This window comes from Podarcis cretensis, assembly GCF_951804945.1.
Source record: "Podarcis cretensis genome assembly, chromosome: 16".
Taxonomy (NCBI): domain Eukaryota; kingdom Metazoa; phylum Chordata; class Lepidosauria; order Squamata; family Lacertidae; genus Podarcis; species Podarcis cretensis.
In genome coordinates this window covers 42,803,346-42,828,818 of record NC_137186.1, presented here as the reverse complement: position 1 = coordinate 42,828,818, position 25,473 = coordinate 42,803,346, and the positions used below count along the sequence as shown (strand labels likewise).

The following is a 25,473-nucleotide window of genomic DNA, read 5'->3' as shown; positions in this document are numbered from 1 at the left end:
GCCATGCTCGCCTTGCACGTGGTCTCAGGGGTAAGAGCCACCCTCTCTGACCCACGGCAAGGGCAGGGCAGGGGGAGCACCCAGCCCCCCAAGCTGTGCCAGCGCCACCTTCGACTCATGACATTCACAGCCGCAGTGACCTCCTGGTCTGGGGTGGGCGCCATGTTCAGGGGCCTTCCTCACCTGCCCAGTTGGAGGGGTGGGCAAACTGCTTGCTGCTCTGCACCATCTTCATGGCCTCTCCCAGTGCTGCGCTGGCCTTGAGGCCTCCAAGCAGCGCCGTGTAGAAGCTGTGGACAAACACCTTGGAAGCGGCCGTGGGCACCGGCCAGAGGGAGACCAAGACGCAGTCGGCGCCAGCCGCCAGGAAGGCTCTCGTCAGCCCAATCACGCCGTCGGCCGTGACCTTGCCGTTGGACTCCTGGTAGGAGCCCAGCACCACCAGCTTGAGAGGCAAGCGCAGGTCCAGCACGTCGGCTGCCGTGAGCAGAAACTCCTGGAGGGGCGGGCAGTCTGAGATGCTCTCTGCGTCGCTGGTGTCGTCCTGCATGCGCAGAGACTCCGGGATGGTGTAGGAGTTACCGAAAGCACCTTTGCTGCTGGCCGCCAGGCTCTCGGCGTTGGGCGTCAGGACCAGGGCGGCCAGCTTCCACGAGACGTGGGTGGCGAAGTGGGCGCACTCGGCCTGGGCCAGGGCGCTCATCACCCGCTCCTTGGTGGCCATGCTGCCCACCAGGGGCTGGCAGCCCAGCAGCTCCGCGACTGCGTAGGCCTCCTCCTCGGCGGAGGGCATGGGCCCCCACAGCCAGCGGTCCATCACTGAGGGGGGCAGCTTGGGGTTGCCGATGACGGCAGCCATGGCAGGGGAGCTGCCGTATGCTGAGAGACCCTTCTTGGCCTGGCTCTGGAAGGGCAGAAGGAGAAGCTGTGTCACCTTCCCCAGGGCTGGACTGCTCACACCAGCAAGCCCCACACAGGGAATGCCTGACCACGGGGCCACCCCTGCTGGTCAGAGGACCAACTCCCTCGCCCCCTCACTGCCTCCCAGCTGGGCACTTGCACCCTCCACGTGCTGCTGTGGCCTGGCAGGTCCTTGGTTGGCACTCTTGGCATGGCAAAGCGGGCCAGGGAGCTGTGGGGTGCAAGGAGGAAGAACAGGGGGGCAGACCCAGGGCTATACCTTCCTGCCACTGGAACAAAAGTGGCTTGGGGGTCTTGGAGGGTCACAAGAGGGAGGCAGGGGTGGGGGGTAGGACTCCCTGCCACTATGGGACAGCAACAGAGCGGCTCTGCCCCACCAGCTTCCCAGGGCCCAGAGGACGCGGAGGAGAAGTGGAGGACCAGGCAGCCTACCTTGGCGCTGGGGTTCAGGGCGCGGAGGGAGGGCACTGCAATGAGGCTGAAGCGCTCGTACAGGTACTCGTTGGAGGAGCTGCCCTTGAGGAGAGCAAAAGGGATGAGGTACAGCTCCCCTTCCAGCACCAGGACCAGCTGCCGGTGGCGGCCGACCGGCCCACTGGAGTGCATCAGGCCCTGGGAGGGAGGGAGAGAGGAGGAGGCAGAGATCTTTTGGAACACACACACACACAGGAACACACCTGCCCTTCCTCCCAAAGGTGCCTGGGGTGGCACAAAACAAACCAAAGCCATTCAGAATTATTAAAACAGCACCCTCACAGCCAAGTTCCCCAACTGCCAGGCTGGGAACTGGAAGGGGTTTCCCTGCGGGTAGCGGGGGGCGCTCCTGGTGTCAGCCGAATCCCACGTTCCCAGGCTTCCTCCGCCTGGGATTTTTAAAGGGTATCCGCCTGGCATGGGTCCACTTCAAGGGGAGCTGAAGCCCCAGTTGGCGAGAACCCGCAGGATGGAGGCAGCTCCCTCTGCGCCCATGCCAACCACAGCCGATCCCTTCAGTCTGCCCCAAGAGCTGAGCGACCTTGCTAGCTGGGGGCAGGGAGGAGGTCCATCTCCTAAGCCTGGCTGGAGAGGGGGCACCGGGCACTGCCCAGAGAGGCTCCCTCTCCCTCTGCATCTCCTTTCCCAAAGGGCCCAGACTTCATGGCTGCTCACCACACAGAGCTGCATTTTCCTCCTGCACACGCCCCCCGCCACTGCCAGCCAGGGAGCCCAGCTGCCCACAACAGAGCAAGGCAGCAAGGCCAAGGGGGGAGGGGACCCAGGTCAGTGGCTAATGAAAGACCCCAAGGCCCAGGAGAAGGAGGTCTGGGGAGAGAGGCAGAGCCACCCACTTCACCTGCCTGCCTGCCTGCCTGCCTGCCTGCCTGGGACTCTCTCGCAAGCGGCCGAACCAGGACTCTCCCTGACAAGACGCCGCCACCACAGCAGGTGGCCAGGAGGAAGAAGGCAGGAAAGACTTCAGCTCTGTTCTTCTCCATTCTGGAGTGGGACAAAACTGGTGGCCAACTAGGTTTCATTTACCCTCACATCAGGCCAAAGAGGAGGAATCCCATAAAGGGAAGCCACCCTACCTCGCCCCACCAGGACCCTCTTGCAACCCCCCCCCCTGCTTCCCAGCAGTGTCCAGAGGGGCCTTGCTATCCCAAGGGAGGCACTGCCCAGGACTTACCCCTTCCATGGGCCCAATCAGCAGGTCATAGAGGGAGCGCAGGGGGGACTTGCTGAAGGAGCTGAGCCGGCGGGGCAAGGAGGAAGAGGAGGCGGCTTCTTTGGCTGGGGACGCTGGGCCTCCTCCGCTGAAGAGGCTGTTCATGCTCTGGCAGCTCCTGTGGAGAGCGGGGAGAGGGAGAGCGCTGCAGATCTAGAACCCCAAGCCCTCTGGCACACACACACCAAAAGCCCTGCAGAAGTGGAGGGCTCTGCTGCCCCTCCTGAGGTGCCCATGGGCACTGGCTGGAATGCAACAGGAGGCAGGGGCTGGGGGGCAGATCAGCCCAGTGCCAGGACCTCCTGGCACCTGCTTCTTCTCCAGAAGTTAGCCCATGCCCCACGGCATTGGCACAACCTCCAGGGGGGGACATTTTGCAGCTGAGCACAAGTGGCTGAGTGAAGCAACAGCCGCCACCTCTGACCTGGGGAGAATGGCATGGGTCCACTTCAAGGGGTGCTGAAGCCCCAGTTGGTGAGAACCCGCAGGATGGGGGCAGCTCCCTCTGCGCCCATGCCAACCACAGCCGATCCCTTCAGTCTGCCCCAAGAGCTGAGCGACCTTGCTAGCTGGGGGCAGGGAGGAGGTCCATCTCCTAAGCCTGGCTGGAGAGGGGGCACCGGGCACTGCCCAGAGAGGCTCCCTCTCCCTCTGCATCTCCTTTCCCAAAGGGCCCAGACTTCATGGCTGCTCACCACACAGAGACGAGTTTGAGATGCAAGAGGAGGAAGCAGCATAGGCTCTGAACAGCCAGCAGGGGGCAGCAGCTCTCCACCCTCCTGCCTTGTTTGTGAGACCAAGAATTTATCCCAGGGACAGGTTGGGGGGGGCACAGCTTAATGAAGAGCAAGGGAGGCCTGGCAGGGTGCAAGGCAAGCCCCTCTTCCAGCCCTGCAAGGCGCTGCGTCCCTCCCCACGGAACGTTTGCCGCCAGGAAGACACACGCAGAATGGAGACCTGGACGGGCCCCTTTGCTGCCGGTTAAACGACTGCATTTAGTTTTGCCTTTTTTTTGTTTTGGGGGGTTTTTCTGTTGTGAACTGCCCTGGGATTTGCAGGTGAAGGGCAGTATGTAGATTTAATAAATAACCACAACAACATTGTTGTAAGAATGTTTATTTTTTGCGTTTTAAATCTTTAAACATTTACTTCATTTTTGTATGGTAACACTGTGAGTCTACAAACTATTTCTAAACCAGATAAAAAACCTTCTTCCATTTTACTGCAGTACTGGTCAAGAACCCAGCAGCACCATCACCAAATGAGCCCATGCAACCCACCTCTGGATCTGAACCACAGCCAAGCACTTTTTCTGGCTATCGGTCAACCCTGAAGAAACATCCAGCGAAGAGGAGGAGGGGAGGAAGAGCCACATTCACCGATAAGTGCAGCTATTTCTTTTCTTTTTTTACTGTTTTCTAGACTTTATGTGATTTTGCATATACACACAATACTCATGTAAGAGGTGATTTATGGTATATCTTTAAATTTCATACATATACTAAATGGTTGTTTTCAGGGATACATTTCATGTTCTTAAAGTAGTGAAGAAAGCTTAGCTGTGTTTTTGTTTTGTTTTTAAACAAAGATTGCACTGTGTATGTTCAGTAACTGTCTAAAGTAACTGTTGTTCCTGAATGGGCTGGAATGAGGGGGGAAGCCCAGTCCCCACCCATGTGGCTGAAAAAAAAGCCCCAGGAGGTTTCACTTTTCTGCCCAAGCCACGTCTGAATGCCTGCTTCTGCCCCCACCCTGGACAGCGAAGTGGGGGGGGGGGTCTCAGCAGGCAGAAACCGAGAGGCTAGAGAGAAGGAGGGTGGCTGGAGAGAGCCCCACGAGGAGGGCAGGGCAGGGGCCCCCAGGGCTCTCCTCTTCCCTTCACCCTACCTGTTGAAGAGGTTGTTCCTGCTGACCATCCTCAGGAAGCCAGTGGGGTCCGAGGTGGAGTCCAGCTTGTGGCTCATCTCCTCAAACTGCTGGTCCATGATGTCTCCTGCCTCACTCTCAGTTTCGCTGCTGGCCGAGGCTCTGGCAGAGGAGCAAGAGGCAGGAATGTCAGCAGGAACTGAGAGAACACGGGGGGGGGGGGCATCTGTGCTCCCAGCAGCAAGCAGGGCCCAGAGAAATAGCTGGGCAAACAACACAAAAGGAACAGCTGTGGTGAGTTTTTGCTTTTCAAATTCCAGCTTGTTCTCTGCTCCCCCCCCCCCCCCGCAAAAAGCATGATGCTTTCAATCAGTCACAATTCAAAACCTCCCCTTCAGCACATTTGGGGTAATTTCAACTGCAGCTGCCCTTCTCAGAATGCAGCTGGCTTGACCGCCTTCATTTGGCCAGTACAGATCAATTAACAGAGCCCATCTGCATGCTACTCTCCTCCCAACATAGATTTCAGGGCAGCCAACACTCCTGGGGGGGGTCTCAGAGGTCTGGCCTGCCCCCCCCCCCCCCGAGCAGGGGCTGCTGCCAGCACTGCTGGCATGACTGGGGAGCAGCAGAGCCACGAGACCCAGCAGCAGAGAACTAGGAGGCACATTGCAGGAGAGGGTGGAGGAATCTTCCTGCTGCTGCCAGAAAGCTCAGGGTGGGGGCTTGGAAGGGAGCTCCTGCCTCTGCTGCAAAAGGGAGTGCCTCCCCCTCTTCGGCTGGCCTTGGAGAGCCCTAAGCCGCCATCGCTGCCCCCGATGAATGCAGCTGGCTCAAAGGCCTATGCATGCCAAGGCAGCAGCCTTCACAGACAGGCAGAGGCTCAGGATGGAGCAGGATCCAAAGAGATTTTCCTGCTCTTCACAGGACAGGAAGGTTCTGCAAGGACCAGGCTGCAGCCTCTGCACTCCAGGCAGGCTCTGACAGCTGTGAGGAAAGGAATCCCATTCACACTCTGCTCACAAATCTCCCCAATTGCCAGGAATCCTCCAAAGCAGCTTGCCTTCCTCCCAGCTGGAATGCCGGTCGTGTTCCTGGGCTCCCTTGGCTCAAATCCTCACAGGCAGCGCCCCCGCCCCCTGGCAGCCCCAGGACCTCCTGACGGACCAGCTGGAGAATTGCCTCAGCCAGGAACAATCCCCTCTGAGCCTGCAAGGGGAAGGGGCACTCTCCTGGGCGGTGGCTGCCGGGAGAAAGCTGCCCCCTCTTCTTCACTGTGGTTCCTCTGCCCCTGAAGCCCCCCCCCCTTACCGCATGTAGTAAGAGTCCACGCCCAGCGCTTCCCGCACACTGGCGCTGAGGTGCTCGAGAGCTGAGCTGGTGACTGCCTGGAGGCTGGCGGTGTTCTCCTGGAAGTCTCCGGAACCCTCGGCCGGACCCTCGCCCAGGTAGCATTCGTGGAACTTCAAGATCCCTGAAAAGGAGTCCCCACATCAGGAGAGCCACGAGGGGCCAAAACCTCCTCCTCCTCCTCCTCCTCCCCAGACCTGCTAGATGGGCCCTGCTCCATCTCTGCTGCTGCAACTGGGCGTGCAGAGGGAGAAGGGCCTCTGCTCATCAGCCTGCAAGTGGGAAGAGGCAGAAAGATTTAAAGCCTCTGTTATTCCCAGCAATGAACAGGCGGTCAGACCCCCCTCCCCGCAAGCCAGGACCCCTACCCCCCTCCCCCCTTGCTTTGCAGCAGACAGCCTTCCATGAGGAAGCTGAACAAGTGCTGCTGGGAGAGGAGCCTCAGATAAGCCAGGCGCATTCTGCCGCAGTCACCTGTGTCTTCAAGCAGCCCATAAAGAAGGTTTCTCAGAACCAAAATACAGGATGCTTCTATCAAAGGCTCCTCTGTCTGCCTGACAAATGGTCCTGGTCCAGCTTCCCCAGGCAAAACCACACGGAGAAAGGGAGCCAGCCTGGGGGGGGGGGGGATGGAGGCCAGGAAGTGGTGGCTCAGCAGGGTGTGGCAGGGACCTCCACCCGCTCCACCTCCTCTTTATGGACTTTAAGCTACCTGCAAAGGTGAACCACAGAAAGGCAGGTGAGCGGAGGAGAGCCAGCTTGTAAGTGGGGAGAGCAGAGCCTCTCAGCAATCCTGAGAGGGGGTCTCTCATCCCATGAGGGGAGGGTCCAAGCAGCCAAGGCAGCTGGGGAAGGCAGCAGAAGACCCAGAACCAGACGGGCCCAAGTGGCAGCTCAGAGGTAAGAAAGCAGAGAAAAATGGCAAATGAAGTTTATGGACTATGCTGAAATGGCTAAAATGACCAAAAGAGAGAAATCAGGAAGACCAAAATTTTAATAATGGGAAAACTTATCTTAAAGACCATTGTAAACAGTTAAAATCGTTAGTAGGGTTGGAATAGCACTTGTAGTTTAAGGCCGATTCTGGACGTAATGGAATAATTTGCCCCCTGAGACAACAACCAGGGGCTTTCCTCCTCTGCCGGCCAGTGGGGCAGATCAGCTGCAAGGAGGAGGCAGTCACAATTGACCAGCCCGAGAACCCCTGCGCCTGCCCCTCGCTGGGTGAGCCCAGGACACCATTTGAGCACACGTGTGCCTACACGGGAGGAGGAAGGGAGGCCTTGAGTCAGCCAAGGTGGGGGGGGTGGAATTCTCCTGGGAACAGGCAGCTGCCCCATGGTGTGCTTCCCTCACCTCTGTGGCATCCCACCCAAGATGGCTGCCCCCAGCCTCAAAGAGCACCCCAGGAACTTCCTTCCATCCAGCCCTGCCAAAAGAAAGCTGAGCGCCTCTAAGCGAGGACCCAGGAGGCCCTAGGGCTGGGTGATATATCAATATAAAATCCAAAACCGATTCGAAGTCCATATCGTGATAGCCATTTCATAATTTTTAACCTGGCAATATATCACAAATCTTGATGTGTGTTTGTGTGCGGTATGCAAAAATCCCAATGCGATGTAAACCATGAAGCCAGCCAATGCCTCTCCATAACTCCATCCTTATTTCAGATATTGTGATATATTGGTATATCGTGATGTTTAGCTGGTGGTTTCTTCGGTGATACTCATAACTGAGTAAGATTGTCTTCCATGAATATGGTCTTAACAGTGAGTCCGTAGGTGACTGTGGAGGCCAATTCTGGATCCACACATCCTTCCACAGTGGGGACAGAGGTTTCCAGGTGGGAGTTGATCACGATGAGGGTTTGCCAAATGTGCCTTCCTCTTTCGTCCTGAGTTCGAACGTTTTCAAAGTCCATGACACCTTTGGTAAAGGCTGTTCTCCAACTGGAGCGCTCGCAGGCCAGTGTTTCCCAGTTGTCTGTGTTTATACATTTTTTTAGATTTCCCTCGAGAGTCTTTAAACCTCTTTTTTTGACCACTAGCATTACACTATCCATTTTTAAGTTCGGAATAGAGTAGTTGCTTTGGAAGACGATAATCAGGCCTCTGCACAACATGATCAGTCCAATGAAGTTGGTGTTGAAGAATCATTGCTTCGACACTGGTGAGCTTTGCTTCTTCTAGTACACCAAAGTGCTGCACCAACAAACACAAAACAATCCCTCTGCAGCACCACAAATCCAACTCAACAGTGTAACGCTGGAAAATGTTGATCACTTCTCCTACCTGGGCAGTTATCTTTCCACACTGATGCCGAAATCCAGCATCAACTGAGCTCTGCGAGTGTGGCTTTCTCCCAACTGAAGAGCAGTGTGTTTGAACTGGTGATATATCACGATGTTGAAAAGCAGATATATTGCCCAGCCCTACCTGGCACACACACACACACTGGTGTCACTGTGACTTACCTGCCCCAGGAGCCAGGAGCCAACTGTAAAGGTGCCCTGCAGCCAAGGAATAGTACAGAACCAGCCCCCGCTGCCCGTTCACCACTTCCAGGACCTGATCAACCGTCACGGGGGAATAGGGGTCCGACTCCTGCTGGCCTGTCTGGCGCTCCACCAGCAGGTCAGCAAAGGCTCTTGTGCGGCCTCTCTCCGCCACGGCCAGAGCCTCATCGTGGTGCCCTGTGGGGAGGAAGGAGGCGGAGCCACACGTGAGGCTCATGCTGCCAGGGGGAGGGGTATCCCAGAGCAATGCACCTGCCTGACACGCTTGTGGAAACGAGAAGGTAAGGAGAAACCTGCCCTCCCCACCCACAGCACTGCTAAATCTGCAGCCCTCTTCCCCCCGGGCCCAGGGCAGGAAGATCTGTCCCAAATGCCCCTCCCCCCAGGTGCTGCCCTCTCTTACCTAGACTCACCAGCACCCGCTGAAGGGCCTGGTAGGAGGACGTCTGGAGGTCAAAGAGGGAGAGCTTGTAGTCTGTGCTGAGCTGCACCTCATGCCGGATGGTCTCAAAGAGGGCGGAGGCCCGGTAGAGCTGTGGGGCAAGGGGGAGGGGGAAGCCCGTCAAGGCGGAGGCAGAATCCTGAAGCTCAGCTGAGCTGCCCAAACCAGGACTGCCAAGGGCGGATGGGGCACCACGGAGCATGGCCCATGGATCCTCTGGGATCATCTGCAGGGGCTGAGGGACCTCCTCGCCCGCCGCTCCCTGGTGCTCACCTGGTGCTGAGCCTCCTCCAGATTCCCACTAGCCCAGAGCGAAAGGCCCAGGCCGTGCCGGATCCTGGCTTCATCCTCCCTGCGGCCCAGCTGCTCCGCCAGCCTCAGCCCTGCAGGAGAATGGAAGGGCAGGGTGAGTCTTGCCCCCCTGCTGCAGAAGGCCCCAGCAGCCGTGGGGCTCTGCTCTCTGACTCATGCGGATTCTTCAACCAGCCAGACCCAGAAGCCACCCTCCTTACTTGGCCCCTCCAGCCCCCTGCAGCCCCCTTGGACCAGCTGGCCTCTCAGGAACTGGGAACCTGTCAGCCACAAGCGGGGGGGGGGGCAAGAGCCAGAGGAGGAGCACAGGATGCAAGAGGTGCCCACAAATCCTGGGTCCCAGCTCCAGCGCAGGGCAGGGCAGAAAAATGCCCCCGCCCCTCTGGACCCCCAGGAGCCAGGCAAGGGCTCCCTGAAGAACAAGACCCGCCCCCCTGCCCCCCAGCACTTCCACGCTGCCTCCTGGGCAGGGAATCTACTCAGGGGTCCCGCAGGGAGAGAGGGAAGGCAACACCAGCTAACTTGCCCATAGTCATTTTATTAAGGAATCAGAATAGAATCCACATGGAGGCTCCAGAGATACACTCCCAGTTGCTCAGACTGTCTTGCACCTTCCCCTTCCCTCCCTTCCCTCTGTGTCGCGCCCCTCCCTCTGTCTACAGTGAGCCCCCAGGGACCCTCTGTCTGTGATGTGGAGCAAACGCTGGATCTGCGAGTGCGAGGAGCTGGCAGGGGGTCTCTGTGGTGAAGCTGCTAAGCCTGACTCCTGTCTTTGGTCTGGGCTGGGGCACCTGCTTGTTTCCTCCTTTCCCTGACCCTCCAAGCTCCCAGGCTCCAGTAGCTCCCAGCTCTTCCCCTCCTCTGGGTGTGTCCGGTTGTCCACCACCAGGAGCCCAGACCCAAACCCTCTTCCTCTGCGCTTTCCTTGCATCCTTCCCCCAAATTGGCTCTGGGGAGGTCAGGAGACCCCCTCACACACACACACACACATCAGCGTGCAAGCTGAAATGCTGGTCCTGATGGAACAGCTGCCACAGTACGATGCTGAGCTCCTCCTCTGCTGCCTCTTCCTCCCCACTGTGGACGCCCCTGTATCCAGTCAGGGTTTCTCAAAGGAGCTCCCTGGACACATGCAGGCTATGGAGGGACTGCCCACAAGGCCTTGGTTCTCCTGAATATTTCCAGGCAGCCTGGCCTGGCCTGGCCATGTTGCCCCCCTCCCCCGCCTGCTTGCTCACCTTCCTGCAGGTACATCACGGCTTGGGAGTAGTTCTGGAGGGCATGGTGGGTCCTGCCCAGGCTGCTGTAGGAGGCAGTTTTGGCCACCAGGTCATTCATCTGAGCCGCGATGCTCAGATGCTGCTCCTGGTAGACCACTGCTCTCTCGTAGGTGCCAAGGGACTCGTAGGTCAGGCCCAGGTTGCCGTAGGCCCGGCCCTGGCTGGCCGCGTTGTGGGTCTCCTCGGCAATCTGGAGGTCCAGCTGGTGGTACTGCAGGGCCGTGTCGTATTCAGCCATCTGTTGGTAGATGCTGCCCAAGCCGCAGGCGGCGCTCCCCTCCAGGGCCTGATCCTTCATCTCCCGCGCGATGCCCAGCTGGCGCTCCAGGCAGGAGATGGCCTGCTCCGAGTTGCCCAGTTGGCTGTGCAGGGCGCCCAGCTCCCCGTAGGCCTGGGCCTTGTCAAACGCCTCCCCGAGCTCGTGAGCCACCACCAGCCTCTTCTCAAAGCACACCAGGGCCTGCTGCAAGCTCCCCATTGCCCTGGGGGAGGGGGGACACAGCCAGCATTACTCTCACTAGGGCTTCGGGAAGGAGGCTGCCGGGGGCAGGCGGCTTCTGTGCCAGCCTCCTCCCACCCGCCACTGAGCCCTGAAATCCACCCCTTGGGCTCCACGGCAACGGAGGAAGGCAGCCCCTTTCTTTGTATGGGACAGAGCCGGGACCTCCATCCCGTTCCGGGTCCCCCTCTGGAAAGGCCCCATCACTGCCCAGAGCCTTTCCCCCTCCCCTGACCCCTAACTGGGGAGCTGCTCATGCATCCCTTGGGACTCCCCTCCCCGCTGCCTCCGCCTTACCTGTGCCCATTGCCCAGGCCCCGGTAGGCCTTGACCTGGTCCTGCACACGGTTCAGGCTCTGTGCCACGGACAGGTACTGCTCATAGTATTTGACAGCCTCCTCAAAGTCGCCCAGGGCCTCGTAGCAGTCGCCCAGGCTCCCGAAGGCCCTTCCCCGGTCCAGCATGGCCTCGGTGCCACTCAGCTGCTGCAGGGTGGCCAGCTGCTGCTCAAAGTAGCCGATGGCCTCTTCCATGGCGCCCATGTTCATCTTGGTGATGCCCATGTTGCCGTAGACCTGGGCCTCAATGCCAGGGTCCTTCAGCTTCTGCCCCAGCTCCAGCTGCTCCTCGTAGCACTTGAAGGCCATGGTGAACTTGCCCAGGGCCATGTAGACAGCGGCCAGATGCCCGTGTGCGCGGCACTCGCCCAGGGCCTCGCCCAGCTCCTGGTATACCTCCAGTTCCTGCGTGTGGTAGCCCAGGGCCTTGTCGTGCTTCTGCAGCAGGCGGTAGGCCGAGCCCAGGGCTGCGTAGGCGCTGGCCTCCAGCCTCCGGTCCGTGACCTGGTGCGCCAGGCTCAGCTGCTGCTCGTAGAACTTGACGGCACCAGCCACATCCTTCTTGCAGATGGAGAGGTCGCCCAGGTTGCCCAGCGCCCGGAACTTGGCTTGGGCATTGCTGAGCGACTGGGCCAGGGACAGGAGGTACTTCTGGCACTCCTCAGCCTTGCCGAAGCAGGCCAGTGCTTTGAAGGCCAGGCCCAGGTTGCAGTAGGCTTTGGCCTGGCTCAGCTTGTCATGCAGATCCTTGGCGAGGGCCAGGTCTTGCTCATAGTACTTGACGGCCTCCTCATAGTTACCCAGGCAGTAATGGGCATAGCCCAGGTTGTGGCACACCTTGCCCTCCCCCTCCATGTCCTGCAGCTCCGGGGACAGCTGCAGGTACTGCTCATAGTAGGGGGCTGCCTGGGCAAACTCCCCCCGGGAGCAGTGGAAGTTCCCCAGGTTGCCCAGGGCCCGGGCTTCGCTCTGGATGTCCCGCAGCTCCCGGGCGATGTTGAGGTGATTCTGGTAGTGCTGCAGGGCCCGGTCGTGGGCACCCAGGGCTTGGTAGGCCACTGCCAGGTTGCCGTGGGTGGAGGCCTGAGAGGCTCGGTCGTTCACCTCCATGGAGATCTGCAGCTCCTGCCGGTGGTACTTGACCGCCTGGTCAAAGAGGCCCAAGGCGTTGTAGGCGTTGCCCATATTCCCGTAGGCCCGACCCTGCGCCGCGTAGTCGTTCAGCTCCTGCGCAATGGAAAGGTGGACCTTGTGCAGCTTCAAGGCCGCCTCATAGTCGCCCTTCATCTGATGGATGATCCCTGCCAGGAAGGAGCACAAACAGGCTGGCAAAGTTGTTTTTGTAGGCCAGCACAGCAGCTAGAGGACTCTGGGCACCAAAATGGGAAACCCCAGAAATCCCAACCAAGGAGGAAGCTCAAGCGAGTTACTCTAGCTACTGGAGTGCTCAGTCTATAGAAGAAGACAATACAGCCACATAAAATTTCAAGCAGGTTTTGACTTACGAGCAATGGAAAGAAAACAGAAAAGATTGTAATATAGGATTTCGGTAAATAGACAGGCAGGAGGGAACCAGAGAGAGAATTAGACCATCACAGAATAAAGGATGGAAAGTCACGAAGGTAAATAAATAAATTTTGATGTAAATTGTATGCCATTTGATCTAATCAATGTAAAATAATAAATATATTTTCCAAACAAAGAGAAAAGAGTGCAGGTGGGCTGACAGGCTGGGAGCCTCCCTGAGCAGCAGGGAAGCACAACCCTGAGAGGTGCTGGGCCTTCCTTCCTTGGAGGTTTCTAAGCAGAGGGTGGATGGCCATCTGTCGGGGATGCTTTAGGCCAGACTCCTGCATTGGAGGGGGTGGACTAGATGATAGCCAGGGTCCCCTTCCAACTCCATGATTCCATGATTCTAGGTCTGTTTTTAAATTCCAGGGAAGCCCAAACCCTCCTTAGAAACATCCCAAACTAGGTGCTCCTCTGCCAGCAAATCTGGAAAATTCTGCACACATCCAGAACCTGGTGCTGAGCAGCAGAAGGGGCTGGGGGGGGGGGGGCTGAAAAGGTCTGATGTGTTCCATGGCTGCCCAGAGACACTCCTCTGCTCCTGCCCCACGCCCAACCCACGGCTGGTGCTGTTGTCTGGAGAAGGGAAGGAGCAGCCGAGGGTCTCTCTCCTCTCTCTCTTGTTCCTGGTCTTCTACAGATGTGAGGATGAGGGGCCACCTCCCTTCTAATTCCCCAGCTGGCACATGCCAATTTTATACAAATCTGCATCAGTCCTTGAAGTGCCTGTCAAATGGAGCCCCCACGTCACAGACCAAGCTCAATAAGCCCCCCGGCCCCCGTGGAGCCTCCTGGACAGCCCCACATTGCCCGCCTCCTTCTTTCCTGAGGAAGCATCGCACCCTCCTGCCACCGCCTCTGCCCCACAGGGCCCCCTCCTCCTCACTAGGCTCAGGTCAGGCAGAAAGGTAGAAGCAGCTCACCCAGGTTGGAGGAGGCGCGCCCCTGGGCGGCGCGATCCTGCAGGCTCTCGGCGATGCTGAGCTGCTCCCCGTGGTACTGCTTGGCCCGCTCCAGGTCCTGCATGCAGCGGGCAGCGTGGCCCAGGCCGGCGTAGGCACGCATCTCAATGGACTTCTCCTCCAGCTCCTGGGCCAGCTCCAAAACGTGGTTGTGGTAAGACATGGCCTTGTCAAAGTTTCGGCGGTAGTGGTAAGCGCTGCCCAGGTTGCTGTAGGCACGGGCTTCCTCCCGCCGGCAGCCCAGGGCCTTAGCGATGGCCAGGTGCTGCTCGTGGCACTGCACGGCGTTCTCGAAGTCGCCCATGGCGATGTAGACGGCCCCCATGTTGCCCAGCTCCCGGGCCTCGGAGAGATCGTCCTTCCCTTGCTTGGCCAGGAGCACGCACTGCTTATGGCTGGCCAAGGCGTTGGGGTAGTCCCCAATGGCCGTGTAGACGTGGCCCAGGCTGCTGAGGGCCGAGGAGGCTGCCTGCAGGGGAGAGGCAGAGGGAGCAGAGAAAGGAGTGAGCCCCACAGAACCACCAGGGCTCCCTGCCCTCCAAACAGCCCCCGCAAGCCCAGACGCGGGGCCAGCACAGGGCAGAGCAGGCAGGAGACAAGGCATGCTGCGGGAAGCTCTTCACAAGCCCATGGAGAGGGCAGCAACTGGGGTGCTGTGCTGCTCCCCTGGCACACATGCACAAAGCCACAGCAGGCCTCCGTTTCTTTCTGTTATCATAGCTAACAAAGCCCCCCTGCTTGGCTGCACTTGGGCACCACGTAGCATTCCTGTGCGAAGGACAAACTAGCCCAGCTCTGCTTCTGCAACTGGCGGGACATGCAAAATGAGAGACTTCCTGCGTGGAGAGCCAGTGGCAACCCACGCCTGAGGGAAGACCACACACAGCCCTGCAGACATGCCCCCCCCCCAAGGACTTGCAAGTGAGTAAGCTACTTCATGGGCTCTCCAGTTGCTTTGTTTTTTGACAGAAGGCGCTGGCGGAGGCAGCTCCTGAGTTGTCAAAGGTGACTGAGAACTGAACCCCCCTGGCCAGCCAAGGCTGTCGCTGTCAGCAGCACGGCTGTGCCTGCCCCTGTGCCTCCCCCCTGGCACAGAGCCCCGTGTGCCAAAAGGAGTCAAGGCCCAGCCATCCAGGCCACCCCCTGGGGGAAAGTCCCTGGGACAGCCAACAGTGGCGAGGGGCATCTCACGGAGCCCTGGTGGAGGAGGTGGACTTCTTCTCACCAGGGGAATGTTTATTTATTCCATTTATAAAACATTTGTATACCACTATTCATAAAATTATATACTGATAGCGGCTTATAACAAACCTGCCTAAATACAATAAAAACCATGCAAACATTTAAAAGCAGAGATCAGCTATCATAGACAGGCATTTTCTTAATTTCCTGCATTTCAGAATCCCTGCCAAGCCCAGAAGAGGCCGCCTTAGCCAGCTGGGCAGGAGGGTCAGATTTTTCACCCTGGAGCAAGACCCACCCAATGGTTTGCAACCCGGGGCTGTCCTGGGTGCTGGTGAGACTGAAGGCCAAGAGCAGAGGGCAGGGAGCCTCTGGCACACCCTGCAGCGCATGGGCCTGCAACTGACTCCATGTGCCCTTAGAGAAAGCATGGCTCTTGCCGGGCAAACCCTCTGCTGGGCTCTCTCTCTTGGCACTAGCTCCTCTGGGAAGAAAAGGTGCCCCCAGAAGCCCTCCCACCCTGAGGCCGCGCCAGCCTCCATTTCCCTCCACCCCTCGGAAGAGAAAATGGAGTGAAGGCAGGAAGGGGCTGGTGGGGCAAAGGGGCCTGTCCCCGCCCAGGTGGCTTCAGGTGTGCCCTTGGAGAGGCTGGTGTCTCTGCTTAATCAGTGGCCTCCCTCCGGCACCAACCTCATCCCAGTCCCTTTATCATGTCAGCCCGCACACAGGGGGGAAATCCAGAAGGATGGGGAGGAACCCACTTCAGATCTGCTCCAATCCTGAGGGATGGGAGGGGGGGATGCTGTGCAGCGCTGTTGTGCAGTGTCCTGAATCACACACACACACACCGCCTCCACACCCCCTTGGCCATGCAACTGACTGTGAATGGGTTTCTTTAAAAATGAATAAAACCCTGCTTCCTGCAAATTAATCATTCAAAGCAAGCTGTTTCCTTGAGGAGCAGGAAGGGGAAGCCAGCTCCGTCCACTGCAACCACCCTCAGCCCCCCCCCCAAATCAGATGTGAGTGGAGCGGGGAGGGGAGAGCCCAGGGAGCAGCTTTTAGCCTTGCCAGATCTGGCCCTGCTCAGACAGCCTGGGGTTTTTGGGGGGAGGAGGGACAGAATGGGGAGAGGGGGTGGCTAAGCAGACACAGCCAGGAAGGAGCCAAAATGGCAACACCTGGGGCTGTGAATGGGAACTGGAGGCTCACAGTTCAGCGATTCAACTGCTGTGTGGATGAGCACCCCATGCCCTGCAAAAAAAGGGCTCAAGAGCACATGCTTCCTTGGAGTGTCCCCTCCACACACACTGAATTTTGCCGAAATGCCTAACGCCCCCCTGCCCTGAGATTTCATTTCCTGGTCTGGCTCACCAACTTGCTGACCATCTTCAACCTGTCACCACAAACAGAGAGTGAAATAATGAAGATGCAGGGAGAGTCTCCCCCCCCCCCCCCGGCCAGCCAGCAGGGGAGTAAGCTGCAGAGATTAGCGCATGATGGATGCACTTCTGATTGCTCCCTTTGGGGGGCTGAGCACAGCTCTCTCGCCACTCGTTCCTTCCTCCATAGCTCCACGCAGCGCAAAGGGAACCCAGAGTTCTTCCTCCTGGCAGCCCAGACAGAAACCCAACTGGGGAAGCCACGGGGGCAAAGGCAATGGTGGGCCCCTCCCTCTGCAAGGCCTAGGCCACCAGGGCAAAGAGCTGGGCCATCACACCTGGCTGCCTGAGGCAAAGATGGTCTCACCCCAGAGGAACCGCCAGATTAATGGCTCCTTCAAGGGGATCTGCTCCCCATGACTCTGCTGGCAGCTTTGATCCCCTCCCCCCCTCAGCCGCCCAGCCAAGGCTCAAGGGGTTTCTCTAGGCAGGGACCCTTGTCATTGGGCTGGAATGCGGCAGGCGGCAAATCCGCTCCCCACAGGGTTGACCACAAGGCGGCAGGCCGGCCAGCCTCTGGCACCTGCAGGCTAGCCTGGGGAGGCCATCACTTCCCCAGCCCCTTGCTCTGTCTTCTCACAGGGGGTGTGCAGAAGAGCCCTGGAGGCCTCCTTCCTCAGCTGTGGTGGTATAAAGGGGGAGCCATTCAGACCTCACACAAGGAAATTTCTGTGGGCACCAAGAGGCCAAGAGAATTTCCCAGGAGTTTCTCTCCTTTTGAATTTTCAGCCAATGCTGAAGGGAGATGGGGGTGGCAGCCTGGATCCTTGGGTCATTCCATCCTTCTCTCTGTATTTTATTTACAGCAAAATGTCCCTGGAGCGAGAAGCTCCCTCTTAAAAATTCTGAGCATTTGAGGTCTCAGAAGTGTTTGGCACCCTCCAGAGGAAGCTGGCTGTGGGACAGCCACACAGAGCTGGTTCTTTTCTGCCACATGCCAATGCCAACTGGGAAGAGACACACTCACCGCCAAGGCTCACCCCCCCCCCCGAAACACACCCCAATTCTGCAGAGGTGGTAGGTGGCAACCTCACCCACTGGTGCCAGCACTCCCCTGAAACAGCTGCCTTGGCAAGCGTCAGAGAGGCGACTCAGAGGAATGCCATAACTTTCAAGAGAAAGGAAACGAGCAGCCTGCATCACGTCCCCAGAGAGCAGCGGGAGGCCGAGTAGCAAAGCAGAGGGATCCAGAGAGAAAAGGCCCCGGATCATCACTAGCCAGGAGGCTCAGGCCTCCTCCCAAGGAGCAAGAGAAGAGCAGGCTGCTCCACCACAGCAGCAGAGCAATTAGGCGGCTGCCAAACTCTGGTGCCGTTCGTCAGGCTCTCCAGCCTTCCCCCATGATTAATGTGCAACACGGTGGCCAGACAATGGAGGGGAGAGAGCAGGATTTGCAGGGAGACAGCTGAGCCGAAACAAACAAAGCCCTCCTTCCCTTCAAAATTCAGGTTGCTTCTCTTCCAGCACAAGGCAAGCATGGCAACATCAGACCCCGCCTCCCTCCCCCCAGCACCATGGCCACACAATCTGTGTGGGGCCCAGCAAGGAAGGGGGCTGGGGGGAGAGGGTGAGGGGGCCACTGCTGCCACCCATTCCAAGCGGCTGCAGGATGCCCCTGCCTTCATAGGGCAAAGCTCCATCCGGACTTCTGGGTTGGTGCCTCCTGTAATGGCAGAATTCCTCTGATCGGGAGGAATTTGCACCCTGGGAATTGGGTCTGGCTGCCACGGCGAAGGCAGAGACCCACAAAAAATCACAGGCAGGAGAAGCCTGTGAGCGTGGGATTCGGCGGGCACCTTTTGTGCCTCCCTTAAAGGTAAAGGTAAAGGTAAAGGTACCCCTGCCCGTACGGGCCAGTCTTGACAGACTCTGGAGTTGTGCGCCCATCTCACTTAAGAGGCCAGGGGCCAGCGCTGTCCGGAGACACTTCCGGGTCACGTGGCCAGCGTGACATCGCTGCTCTGGCGAGCCAGAGCCGCACACGGAAACGCCGTTTACCTTCCCGCTGGTAAGCGGTCCCTATTTATCTACTTGCACCCGGAGGTGCTTTCGAGCTGCTAGGTTGGCAGGCGCTGGGACCGAGCAGCGGGAGCGCACCCCGCCGCAGGGATTCGAACCGCCGACCTTTCGATCGGCAAGCCCTAGGCGCTGAGGCTTTAACCCACAGCGCCACCTGCGTCCCATTACTCCCTTACTCGCGGGGAAACCCGGTTTCGGGGGTCTGGAGCGACATGAGGTGAGCGGCGCGGTGCTTTGAATCGACTGCTTCTTCCACGGAGCGAAGCCACATAGCTGTTGCCGGAGAGCGCTGACTTTTTCCTGTGGACAATTTGGCTTTAAAGTAACTACCCGTGAGTAGAGCTGAGGCGGGAAGAACTGGATTTTTAAAAGTTTAATTTGGCATTGTAACGGGGAGGTTCAATTCAGGAAGTCCGCCTTCCCCTTTTGTTTTTTGTTTTTTTTAAAATGAATATTTATTAGGATTTTCAATAACAAAACAAGAACAAAAATAGACCCCCAAAAAAAGACAAAAAGACAAAAATACAAAACTTAAAACAATTAAAAACACATAGAATTTCAATTACTTATTTTCCTTTAACTTGTTTCTCAGACCTCCTCACACCTCCCCCTCTTGTATTCCAATTTAAATTATTAGCTCAGCAAATCCTTATTACTTATTTCTCAACTTTACTTAATAATTTATTTTAACATGTTATTATTTTACTTTTTCTCTTTCTTCCATTTCCTTAATTTATTTTTGCAAACCTTATCTTCATTTAATTTAGACCCTTTTTAGAGACCAGTTTTAACTTATCCGAACTTAAACATCAATGCTTATACATCAGTACTCATTCTTAAACATTTTTCCTAATGTCGACCAAACTTCCCTTCTACGACTTTCCCAATTTTCATACCAATAGCAAAACAATATAAAAACAGAACAAATTATAATTGTGTACCCTTTGGATTCCCAGACTCCACCCACCCCTTTCCCGGTTTCAGTCCCCAGCAAGTGTCCATCAGTCTCAATATAGTATTAGCCTGGAGATCTCACATCCGAGGCTCTTAAATCTCTCTCAGTTCCTCTCTGCCGGTCTTTTTGATAGTCCTTAATGTTAAACCCCAAATCTCGGAGAGGCTCCGGCCCAACAGGATCCATGTTTCTTCCAGTCAGACCTCCATACTTAAAAATAAAGCCTATGGGGTATTCCAAATCTTGTTTCAAACTCCTTTCAAATCCAAATGTCCCCAAAGCTCCAACTTCCACCTTAATCAAATTTATAATCCTTCGGTCTTCAGATCTCCACATAAGGAGATCTCTCAATTTTCCACTCTCCAATTCAGGCCAGACTTTCCACATCAAGTTTTTATTTTGCTTTGTTGCCATCATGTCAGGCCTCAAGTTACAGCTCTCCTTTAACATCTGCAAAATTACAGCTCCTCCTTCCTTTTCTTCGGGGCCACATATGTTTCCTTCTCGATATTTTCAAAGCTCTCAGGTTTCTCTATTTGTCCAATTGAATAGGCTTCCTGTTTCAAATCCATATCAGATTCAACCATGTTATTTACTGTTAAGTCCAGAGTTGTGACGTTTATAGCCAAAACATCAATTTGGCCTTGTAACTTTCCCAAGAGAACAAATGCTCTGTCCAATTCAGCTTGGATTTTCCCTCCTCCAGCCATTCTTATAATGTCCCTAAAACCCCTCTAGGAGGATTTTGGTTCCTTAATGTTCCTTTCAGCTCAAATCCAAGAATCAAGTTAGTTTGTATCAGCCCTTCCTTATTTTCAACAAATTGTAACCAATATAACCAGCAGAAGCAACAGAAACAAAGTTCTCTTTTTCCTTCTTGACAGCTAACTTGACAGCTGTCAAACTCTTCGGTACTTCATCAACAGGCTCTCTCGCGGAACTCTCCCGGGTCCGGGAGGGTGACACTTCAGCTCCCAAAATTAGTTATTTATCCTCCAGTAAGATTTCTTGTAATAGCAAATCGTGAAGTTAAAATCTTTTACAAAAAAGAAAGAAAAGATTCTCTCGACCTTAGTTAGCAGGTCCTTTGCTTTAAATTATTTACAAAGGGGGGGGCGGACTTCCTTTTTAAACCTTCCCCGCTCGTACCTAATTCATCAAAATTTTTCTTTAAAATTCCAATTTCCGTACTACTCACATGTTGTTGCTTTAAAGTCCAATTGTTCAAAGGAAAAAGTCAGCGCTCTCCGACAATGGCTTGCGGCTTCACTCCGCAGAAGAAGCAGTCTACTCTCAGCACCGCGCCGCACCCCGTCCCCGTTCCAGAGCCTTTAAAAAGGCTCCTTCGCGGATTGGGGGGGAGTAAATGGTGCCCGCCGAGTCACCATGCTCACAGGCTTCCGCGCCTGTTATTTTTAAGGGTCCCCACGTCGCCACAGCGGCAAGACCCAATCCTGCAGAGCCGATTCCCTCCGGAGCTCGGAGGGAATCCGCCATTAGTCGATGGCGCTAACCCGGAAGTCCCCCCTTTTGTAAATAGACTGAAGCAATGAGGCTGCAAGCTGAAGTCTTGGAAAGCCTATTGTAAAAGACTGAATTTCCATCTGTAAAGAACATTAAATCCCCCCCTTGGAGGCAGGAGAAGAGGGGGGGGAGTTGTGGACTAAATATGCCTGCAGGAGAGAGTGAAGAGTGTTAAAATACCGCCGCTCGGACCCTGGAAACGGGCTGCTAGCAGGACTGACGTCTTTTGGATTATACAGTGGTGCCTTGCAAGACGAAATTAATCCGTTCCGTGAGGCTCTCCGTATAGCGATTTTTTCGTCTTGCAAAGCAAGCCCATTGACAGCTTAGCGGATTAGCGCTATTAGCGATTTAGCAGCTTTTAGCGATCAGCTGTTAAGCGGCTTATCAGCGGATCAGCTGATAAGCAGCTTAACGGCTTAGGAAAAGGGGGGAAAAGGGGGGGAAACCGCGAAGCAAGCCCTTAGGGAAATTCGTTTTGCGAAGCGCCTCCAAAACGGAAAACCCTTTCGTCTAGCGGGTTTTCCGTCTTGCGAGGCGTTCGTCTTGCGGGGCACCACTGTACAGCGCTTAGAACATTTATTAACAGTTAGCTACAAGAGAAATACATTGTTTTTACTGTCTCCGGTTGTTTTTTAAAAAGGAGTAAAAGTAACTGAAAATTGATACTAACTTTGGGTTTCTTGAACTGTGCTTAAAAGAGGACACTATTGATTGATACATTGATCAATATAAATAGAAACTGTTTCTCCCCTAGTGGAAGCTTTTGAAATTGGTTGTTTTTTTGAGCTGGGCTAGGGGAATTTCCAGCTGCAAGATAAAAAATTGTGAGACTCTGGGACTGACCTTGAATTTTTAAGTGTTATGGCAAATTGAAAGGAAAAAACAGACCAGCAAACCGCAGAAAAAACATTAAGGTCTGGGAAGACTTTGCAGCAACCCAGGAGAGGCTCAACACCAGGTCTCCCTGCTCCTTCTGCGGCTGCTTCCATATCAGTTCACTCAAAATTAAGAGGAATGTCAACAGAAGAAGCCTTGGCGATTGCATTAAGTAAGATAAATGATTCATTGGAACAGCTTAACAAGAAAACAGACGCGATAAATGTGAAAGTGGATGCTGCAACTACTAAAATTGACTTAAATACAGAAAGTATAAATAATCTGGGACAAAAGGTGAATACCAACACAGAAGCTATCCAGAAATTGACACAGGAATCTATTTTGATACGGCAGACTGCGGAAGAAGCCAGGGAGAAAGCTGTTGCTGCTGAATGTAAAGTAACAGAACTTGAGGCAGAGAGAGTCCCAGCCCTATAGAGGCAACTTGAGGAACATAAGTTGACGCTTGCTATGATTGAACTTAAAGAAAAACAGACAAATCTGAGGATCAGAGCCTTACCTGAATTTGAGAAGGAAAGTTTGACAGATTTCCTCACACAGGAATTTGCTGACTTTTGGGACTTGGACTTGGGCCAAGAAGAGTTTAGAATTGTGAGGGCCTTTAGACTTGGAAGAGGAGGGAAAAAGGAGAAGAACAAAATAAGAGATTGCTTGATTACCCTTCGAACGAAAGAAGAGAGAGATAGAATTTTGGGCTGGCACTATCAGAAGAACCTAGAAGTACAACGGTCAAGAGTGGAAATTTTTAAAGATGTCCCAAAATATCTTTTGGATCTAAGGTCTAACTACAGAGATCTGGTTGCCCTGCTGAGAAGGAACAAAATTATCTTTAGGTGGGAGTTTCCCCAAGGTCTATCTTTTAGCTTCAAAGGAAGGAAAATAAAAATAAGATCAGTAGAAGATAAAGTAAAGTTTTTGGATAAATACAAAGAAGATCTGCAGAAAGGACTTGGAAAAGAGTCAAGAGCAACGGATAGAAGATCACCAGATAGAGGATCAGAGCAAAGAGCATTGGATAGAGGATCACCAAATAGGGGAATATTGGATATATCAACATTATCCTTTGGACTGGATTTCCCAGTGAACGTGCCACCACCACCACCAACAGAAGAAGAGCAAGCATTGGGTGCAGTTGGAGGAATATCAGCGTAAATACATGATGGCGTTGCAGGTTTCGAGCTGGAATGTGAATGGGCTGAATTCCCCGGAAAAAAGGCGGAGAGTCTTTCATTTATTGAAAAAAGAACATTTGGATTTGATTTGTTTATAAGAAACACATGTGATAAGGCTACATAGGAAGATATTGAGTAATAAAAGATTGGGCCAATAATTTATTTCATCAGATAAAGTTAAAAAAAAGAGGAGTGGTCCTTTATGCAAAGGAGAGCCTATCACCAAAATTCATATTTAAAGATGAACAAGGAAGATTTATTGCAATTGAAATTCAATCACAAGGAGAGAAATTCCTAATTGTAGGTATTTATGCGCCAAATGAAGGCAAATCAGAGTTCTTTAAGAAGTTACATGAGACTTTGATGGATTATATGGACTACAACATGATCTTGATGGGAGATATGAACAAATATGGACAAGGCACAGAGACAGGTAGTCAACAAAGATGGTAGACTACCTAAAACTTTCTTTGACATGACTGATAATACGGATTTAGTTGACATTTGGAGAGTGAAGAACCCGATGGGAAGAGAGGGAACTTTCTTCTCCGAGGCTAAAATGACATGGACAAGAATTGATCAAATTTGGGTAACTAGGGGATTGGTCCCGAAGATCAGCAAAGTGGAGATCTGCCCCAAAACCTGTTCCGACCATAATGCTGTGAAAATGGAAATGAAATTGATGCCAACTGGTTCCTTTAGATGGAGGATGAACGATACCTTGTTTAGGAATGAAGAGGTGACCAAGAAGGCCCAAAAAACTCTGAGACTATTTTGAAATAAATATGAATACTACAGTGGAAAAAAGAGTAATTTGGGACGGAAAACAAAGAGGTTATGAGGGGATTCCTAATATAACAAAATGCAATTAAGAAGAGAACTCAGAATGAAAAAAAGGATAAAATCCTGGGGAAAATAGAGGAAGGAGAGAAGAAACTGAGAGCAAAACCAAAGTCACAGGAGATTCTGAAAGAGATAAAGTTATACCAAGTACAATATACAAAGCTGATGAATCAGGAAATAGAATGGAAGATCAAACAGATGAGGCAAAAGACATTTGAATCGGCAAATAAGTGTGGAAAATTATTGGCCTGGCAAATGAAAAAAAGACAAAAACTAAATACTATTACAAATTTGGATGTGGAAGGAAAGAATATACAGAACCCAGTGGAGATCAGGAAGTGTTTTCAGAGATATTTCAAACAACTTTATACACAGGAGAAGCAGAAAGAAATAGACATTGATCAATTTCTGAAAATAAACAAACTACACAAAATTTCTCAGGAAAAACAGCTAATGTTGAATTATAAAATAACGGATCAGGAGGTGGAAGGGGCTATCCAGAATATGCAATTAGGTAAATCTCCAGGACCAGATGGTTTGACTTCAAGATATTACAGATCTTTGAAAGAATGGCTAATACAACCATTGAAGGAAGTCTGTAACGAAATTTTGGAAGGGAGAAAGGCACCAGAGTCGTGGAAGGAAGCTTATATTACACTTATACCAAAAACAGAGACTGAAAAGACACAGCTTAAGAACTACCGCCCCATATCGCTGCTTAATGTGGATTACAAAATTTTTGCAGACATCTTGGCTAAAAGACTAAAAAAGGTTCTAGTAGAAGAAATTCATAAAGACCAAGCGGGCTTTCTCCCGGGCAGACACTTGTCTGACAAGACGAGGAATATAATTAATATTCTAGAAAAATTACAAGTGAATATCAATACCAAGGCAGTTTTGATATTTGTGGATGCAGAGAAAGCCTTTGACAACATCTCATGGAGTTTTATGAAGAAGAATCTACAGGGGATGGGGGTAGGTCAAGGTTTTGAAAATGGTATAGGTGTAATTTACTCAGAACAAAAGGCAAAACTAATTGTGAACAATGTGGTGACAGAAGAATTCAAAATTGAGAAAAGGACACGACAAGGTTGCCCAATCTCTCCATTGCTCTTTATATCGGTCCTTGAGGTTTTGTTAAATATAATTAGAAAGGACCAAGAGGTTAAAGGTATATAAGTGGGAGTTAAATAGTACAAACTGAAAGCATTTGCTGATGACTTAGTGTTGACTTTACAGGAGCCAGAATCTAGTACTAAAAGGGTATTGGAACTGATTCAAGAATTTGGATAGGTAGCAGGCTTTAAGTTGAACACGATGAAAACTAAGGTTTTAGAGAAAAATTTAACTGTGAATGAGAGAGAAAAGTTTCAGGAGGAGACAGGATTAACATTGGTTAAGAATGGCTGCTTCTTGAAAACACTGACATGTTGGATCTAGAAGGTTTCAATAATGCTTTTGGCTGGCATGCTTATTTGTGGTATGATAAGGTAAAAGTACACAAAGCTTTTAAAAATCATATTGTTAGAAAAGCATTGTTTAATGTTTGGATAAGATATAAGGATTTGTTAGAAAAGAAAACCCCAAGATGGTTGTCACCAATGGAAGCGAAGGCACAGAAAAAACTCAATATGGAGGCCAAATGGCCGAAATATTGGGAAATTTTGGAACAAGATG

General features: G+C 53.5%; 1 protein-coding gene and 2 long non-coding RNA genes across 3 annotated transcripts in view; 2 read left to right on the top strand and 1 right to left on the bottom strand.

Moving 5' to 3' along the window:
* Nucleotides 1–25,473, top strand: part of LOC307205453 — a 422,161-nt gene that overhangs the window by 98,651 nt on the left and 298,037 nt on the right. The window lies entirely within an intron of this gene.
* LOC307205460 overlaps nt 1–25,473 on the top strand; it is a 261,192-nt gene that overhangs the window by 63,165 nt on the left and 172,554 nt on the right. The gene's annotated exons all lie outside the window — the stretch shown is intronic.
* TTC28 (tetratricopeptide repeat domain 28) overlaps nt 1–25,473 on the bottom strand; it is a gene marked incomplete at its 5' end in the record, with an annotated part of 133,478 nt that overhangs the window by 6,428 nt on the left and 101,577 nt on the right. The window contains 11 exon segments of the mRNA XM_079957727.1: nt 184–904; nt 1,354–1,533; nt 2,588–2,744; nt 4,514–4,654; nt 5,804–5,966; nt 8,316–8,534; nt 8,761–8,890; nt 9,073–9,182; nt 10,350–10,873; nt 11,188–12,529; nt 13,721–14,228. Of these exon segments, the coding sequence (XP_079813853.1) occupies nt 184–904; nt 1,354–1,533; nt 2,588–2,744; nt 4,514–4,654; nt 5,804–5,966; nt 8,316–8,534; nt 8,761–8,890; nt 9,073–9,182; nt 10,350–10,873; nt 11,188–12,529; nt 13,721–14,228 (4,195 nt within the window).